General features: G+C 35.6%; 1 protein-coding gene across 1 annotated transcript in view; it reads left to right on the forward strand.

Moving 5' to 3' along the window:
• Positions 1 to 6,495, forward strand: part of PHIP (pleckstrin homology domain interacting protein) — a 96,195-nt gene that overhangs the window by 82,453 nt on the left and 7,247 nt on the right. The window contains exons 27-31 of the mRNA XM_010133631.1: positions 70 to 190; positions 2,216 to 2,341; positions 4,324 to 4,396; positions 4,819 to 4,869; positions 5,116 to 5,265. Of these exons, the coding sequence (XP_010131933.1) occupies positions 70 to 190; positions 2,216 to 2,341; positions 4,324 to 4,396; positions 4,819 to 4,869; positions 5,116 to 5,265 (521 nt within the window). The remainder of the gene's footprint in view (positions 1 to 69; positions 191 to 2,215; positions 2,342 to 4,323; positions 4,397 to 4,818; positions 4,870 to 5,115; positions 5,266 to 6,495) is intronic.

Genomic DNA, 6,495 nt, shown 5'->3' on the forward strand with positions numbered 1-6,495 from the left:
AAGGTGCTTTTTGAAGTATATAACTGTGGGGGTTTTAAATTTTTTTTTTTTTTTTTTTATTCTGTCTAGATATTGCTTCTGCGTTTGTGGCACCTGTGGATCTTCAAGCTTACCCAATGTATTGCACTGTTGTGGCATATCCCACAGACCTCAGTACCATTAAACAAAGACTGGAAAGCAGATTTTACAGGTTAGATCCAACTCTCAGTTCCTGCTGTGAAATACTGCCAACCGTTTTTTGGTAGCTTTTGTCTTTTAATACCCAGCCTGGAGATGGGACAGGTGTGCGTTCTCAGTTTCTCCCATCTTTTATCCTTGATCTAGGTTTCCATTTTAGAAAACTTTTAAAAGGTTTGAACATCTCCAAAATGTATTTTAGAATTACATGGCATTCAGATTCCTTCTTATGCAAATGACTTGTTCCATGTGAGATTCAAACTGCAGGACCAGAGGCTAGGTTAGTGTAACTTCTAGTCAAAAAGATCAAGTTTCCATTTAGTGTTTTTTTTTAAATCTGGTTTTAATAAGAGAAAACTTAGGAGTATGTCAAATGTTTTGTCTTAATGTGCTTTAAAAAAAAAATTAAATCTTGCATTAACACTTAAGAAGCTGCACAGAAAACACATTCTTAAAGTATGCCTTGATGTTCTAAATTGTTGGACAGCAACAAAAGTAAGTTTTAACTTTTGATGCTATTTTGATGTTTTCCTAAACTGTGCAATTGCTGTATTTTTTTCACAGTAAATATTATTTATGTATGAGTATGCTCCTTTTACTTCTGTTTCCTTTGGTTCTTGGGATATTTCTGGTTCGAAAATTAGTGTGTCTTTACCAGGTTTTTTGAATAAACATGGATAACATTTTGTTTGGGGCCAAATTTCAACATTAATTTGTAGTACTTTATGCGTACTAGCTTAAGATCGAATTCTAAATTAAAGTAACTTTTTCATTAAAATAAGCTGCCTGTTTTCTATGCACTGTAATACAATAATGCACATTTATTGTTCTGTGTTAATTTTGTGATGTGAGGTAATCCATCTTTTATTCCGTAATGTACTGCTTTGCGATCAGAGATGGCAAGGACTTCTTGCTTCATTTTGTTTCTGTTGTCTAAAGACTAAGCAGTTATTTTTAGTAATCAGTATACCTTCTGCAGTAAATCTGGTTTTGCTAGTTTGTAGTATTGACAAGGCCTAGTTAGGCAACAAGGAACCACCTTATGTTGTGCTTTCCAGTAAAATATTTTTCTTTGCCTTCTGCAGAAAAGATTGTTGAGATCACTTGTGATTTTGGTAGCTTTTCATGAGGTTTATCTTAAAACATTTCTTTTTTCCTGTCTCCTGAACTAGGAGTCTTACTGTGCTTGTGCATTTTTTTAAAAAATGCAAAGTAAACCAGAAAAAAAAATGGTCATTCTCAGTCACTACTGGCATTATATAAAACTAAATGCTGGACCCCTAAACATGATTAAATAGCATCTAAATGCTTATTCTTCAGTAAACATCCTAAATCATGGCATGCTTCACTGCACAGAACGCTTGTGCAGCATTTATTTTCATCATGTGCTGCTAGTATGAGAATAGCAGATTGTATATATCTGTAACTTCTATGCTGTCAAAGTTTTTAATTTAAATAGTATGTGTTTCGGGTTTTTAATCATGTCTTACTTTGTATTTGAATGTAATTATTTCCAGTTATTTTTGCTTTTGTGAATCATTTTTCGTAATGTGGCTCTTCTCTAGTTAGGTGATTAAATCAGAGCTACATGAGGAAGTCTGTTTTCCATCTGTCAGAAAAATGTATACCTTTAATAATTTTTTGCTGCTATTTTGTTAATCCTCAGCCGTGACTTAACAGGTGATATTGGGTGGGTTATGTATATCATAAAGGAATAATGGAAGCTGAAGTACCACAAGCCGCATTTTCCCAGTGAGTGTCGGCTGTCGGTCCTTAAAGCCGTTTGTATAAATTACTCCAGGGTGTAACAGGAGAGCAGGAAGCCTGAGGAATGTGCCTTCTGCTGGTAACGTAACTGGCAACAGAGCAAAGCAGGCATGTTTTCTAGTTTAATGTAAGAAAAGGTGCATGTGATATCACATTGGGAGAAGGACGTAAGGCTTCTCCTGTTTCGTATACATCGCTAGAAATGAAGTATGTCTTTTCTTTTTTTTTTTTTTTCCCCTTCCCCTCCTCTCTGCCTTTCTTTCATATATAGGCGCCTTTCTTCATTGATGTGGGAAGTCCGGTACATAGAACATAATACTCGCACATTTAATGAACCTGGAAGTCCTATTGTCAAATCTGCCAAATTTGTCACAGATCTTCTGCTACACTTCATAAAGTGAGTTGCTTAGTGGGTCTGTTGTTATTCCTGTCTCTTACTAAGGTATTTAGCCTTTTCAGATCTGAATTTTAAAGTGAGATATTTCTGCAGCATGAATAACCCTGTTTGCTCCTTTTGGGGCAGAAAAGAATAAAGCCTATCTTGGCAAAGAATATGTAAGATTGCAAAACAAGATGAGTTTTTAAAATACATTGATTGTCATAGATTGGCATGGCATTTTATTTCAAGAGACTTTCTGCTGAATGATAAAAATGAATCTGGGTCTCTTCATGGAGCAATGGCTATGTTTATAGGTAAGTTAGGAGTTCTGCTTCTGAGTTTGAATACTGCCTGTGTTAACATTATTGTGGGTGTTTCATTCTAAAGTCTTTACAATTTATGTGATTGAAAATAGCATTTGAAGTGCAAAATAAGAATTGGAGGCTTTGTAGTTCACAGAAATAGTAGTTGTCTTTCGTGTGTTCTTTTTTGTTACTTCCTATAGGAAAACTCCATGAGAAATGTTTCAGATTTCTCACAGTCAATTGATACACCTAAAGTTTGTAAGAGCTTACTGAGCTGTCGGCTGCCTTGATTTGCATGTGAATGCTGCTGTTCCCACCTTGTAGAAATGAAATGGCAAGATACTTCATTAGTATAACAAATGTCATGACGTTTTTAGTGATTTAGTTTCTCAGTGTTAAATGTGAATCTCACTCTTTTTTATTTCATGTGTTCTTAAAAACGTTACAATTGCATTATGTATTTGGAAATCTAGGACTTTGACTCCATACATAAATCTTTGATATGTCCAGTGCCTGTGATTTCTGACGCTGGCTGGAGAGTGAAAAATACTTAACTGCTTCAGATGTTAAAAGTCTTAGTGAAATACCCCTTTAGGAACAGATATGTATCTCAAGTGCTTCTCTGTTACTGATTTTGTTCTTTAATATCATTGTCCTACATGGTCTTTTTTTGATTAATTAAGCAGCTCAGTTTTTTTCAAAGCATATGCTTTTAATTGGCTTTGAATTACCGCCACACGTAGATACTCTTACTTAATAATGGCCTGTAGCTGTCTCTGTTAATATACTTATTAAATGAACTAGCAATGCATATAAAGCCCAGATTTCCAGGGGTTTTTAGGGTTCTCTCTGTAGGGTAGAAGGCCTAGACCATAGAAGGCAAACCCCGTGGTTCTAATGAAAGTGAAATATCTAGGTGCCTGTGAGAATTTAAGAGTGTCTCAGTTACCCCAGTCTTTTAAAAAGCAGGAAAGGGGAGTGTGTAGGGGGGTGTTACTTTTTTTTTTATTTATTTTTTTACACTTTCTTCCCTGCCTGTTTTAGTGATAATTGCTATAGTCTGTATTAGGGATTGTGATTTCAGTGTAGAGTTGCTGAGTGTTCGCTTCTTTTTTTTCTGGTGGTTTGTACTGTTACATAGTAGAACACCTTTGGGCTTTATTTAGTATAGGAGTTCGCTATGTTATACAATAATTGAAAATCAGTGTTTGTTTTGCTAATTTAATTATGCAGGTTTATACTATAATGGTGTTAGGTCCTTAGCCAAGTAAACATTACATTTCAAATGTCTTACATTGTGGGTGCTAATGTACCAAATTGCACTTCTGAACACCATATCCACTGGAGTGTTTCTTATGAAGCTAAATCAGGTCCCAAAGCCCTTTATGTGGTATGGTATTAGATTTTTGTAATGTGAATAAATTCATGCTAAAGGATTATGATTTTACATTTTTAAACATTGACACTGTTAAGTGGTCTTTATTTTACAGAGTGCAGATAACATCTTACAGCTTTTTGAGCAGAAGATTAGCTTTTCTTAATACTGCATTCCTTTTAGTATTCACATAGCACTAAACACTTCATTATTTTATTTGGGAACAGCTTCATAAACATTTTCCTTATTCTTGGCAAAATACAGTGGATTACATAGGTGAAGGTGGAAAAATAAATGTTGTTATGTATTTCTTTTTACAGAGATCAGGCTTGCTATGACATAATTCCATTGTACAATGCAATGAAGAAGAAAGTGTTGTCCGACTCTGATGAGGTAAGTGATTGTGTCTTAGACGTTGACATTGGTAGACTGGAGAAAATGCGGTCACTGTCGCTGTTCTACGGCTGTTTTCTGTAAGGGCACTTGAGGCAAGGAGGTGTAAGGGCACTGTAAGGGAGTGGGGTGTACTTTTCTGTCAATTAAACTTTCTTCTTGTCAGCTGGGAAACTGAGTAAAAATCCAGCCTCCTCCTCTCCTTTAGTGCACAAGAGCTTTAATGGTTTAGAGGATAGTTTAGATGTTGCTTAGAATTCTGAGGGGTTCTCAGAACTGTCAGTCACATGAAACTCTTCCTAGAGGGACTGGGATAGAACTGAAAAGACTCAAATTATAAGTGAAGTATGAAAGAATTCACCTCCTCATATCTGCTTATACTTTTTTTAACCTTTTTATGCGACTCATTATCTTGCTCAAAGGAAGAAGAGAAAGATACAAATGTGCCAGGAACATCCACCAGAAAAAGAAAGGTAATTCTTTTTTTTTTTTTTTTTTAAATTATTGTGTTAATGTCACTTTTCCAACAGTTACGAACTAAAAGTGACATGTTGTTCTACTGAGCTGTTCAATGTTAAAGCATTTCCATCTGTGCTGTTGCATGTTACAAATTCATTAATTAGAATTTATATCCTGCAGTAATAATAATCCTTTTCCATTAGATTTTTTTAAAAACAGCTAGTTTATTTAATATATAACAGCTAAGTTTCTCATTTCAGGATCATCAGCCAAAGCGGAGGCTGCGTAATAGAGCTCAGTCATATGACATTCAGTCATGGAAGAAGCAATGCCAGGAGCTGCTGAATCTCATTTTTCAGTGTGAAGATTCTGAACCATTTCGACAGCCAGTGGATCTCCTTGAATATCCGGTGAGTATTTTGGAACAGGAAGGCTGATGATATCCAGTTGTTATGTGGTTGGGGTTTTTTTGACTGTCACCATTTTTCCAGGTCTTTTAATTGAAACTTCAGGCAGCTCTACTGACAGAAATTTTCTTAAGTGCTTGCTTGTCACCTGGTAACAGTGTTTATTGTCTTACAATTTCAAAAGAAACTGTACTTCTCTGCTCTGGTAAATAGTTGTAAAGTGATTTACATTCAGGGATGCCTACATTGTTAAGTAAATGACATCTTTTGCAATTAAGATGTGTGCTTCCTTCTCTGAAAGAAAAATGGTCATATATGAAGTTAATATATTTGGTTGCATATATTTGCATTTGACAAATATCATGGATAATTTTTCGTTTTCATTTCAGAAGTATAAAAATTAAAAGCAATTTTCATGTCAGTCATAGGGGCTTGATGCAGAAAAAGTACCCACTGAAGGACTGTAGTAGACTACTAAGTGTACTAACAATGACTTTCCCAAATTTCACTTTCTGCCTGGGTGATTGGACTGGAGTTCAGATAGCCATGAACAGACGTTTGTAATATTTTAACACAAAAGTCTTGTTAAGACTCGTTAAGGAATTCGAGGAGTTGTTACCTCGACCCTTAACACCTTGGATCTCTTTTAGCCTTTTAGGTTTCTTTTACTTGAAACAACAAAGCAAAGGTTTTGCCTGCTTTCCTTCTGGCATACTTTAAACTTTTCTTTAAAATGACACTCTAAGGTGATTAACTTGGGGGAAATGGATTGTCCCAGTTAGAGAAAATAAATGCTTCTCTTTCAGAAGTCACTAGTAGGTCTGTCTTGACACCTCTGCAGCCATTGGGCACTATAATTTTTGAAGTAATGTAAAATTTATGCCATGGCCATCTACGAGTGGCCCTTTGTGTTTGAGACCCTCCAATGAGGTGATAGAGAGCACCTTGCTAGGCTTGGGCACGAAACACCGTGCCTCCTGGTGTCAAACCAGTTTAACGTTCACAGGTACTCAGACAGGTTCTACTTGTTCTGATGGATTAAGTTAACTTTTTGGTAAATTTTAGTATTTAAGCTTTATGTTATGTAGATATTCCTCTGTTTCTTCCATAGCCTAGAAAAAAAAGTTCTGTCATTGACTTGAACAGGATCCTATTTCAGCTTGTGGAGTTTTCGTTGTTTTAATATTACTTTCCTAAATGGTCAGGTCTCCATTTGGGAGATAGCTCAGGTTT

This window comes from Buceros rhinoceros, unplaced genomic scaffold (genome assembly GCF_000710305.1).
Source record: "Buceros rhinoceros silvestris isolate BGI_N320 unplaced genomic scaffold, ASM71030v1 scaffold3873, whole genome shotgun sequence".
Taxonomy (NCBI): domain Eukaryota; kingdom Metazoa; phylum Chordata; class Aves; order Bucerotiformes; family Bucerotidae; genus Buceros; species Buceros rhinoceros.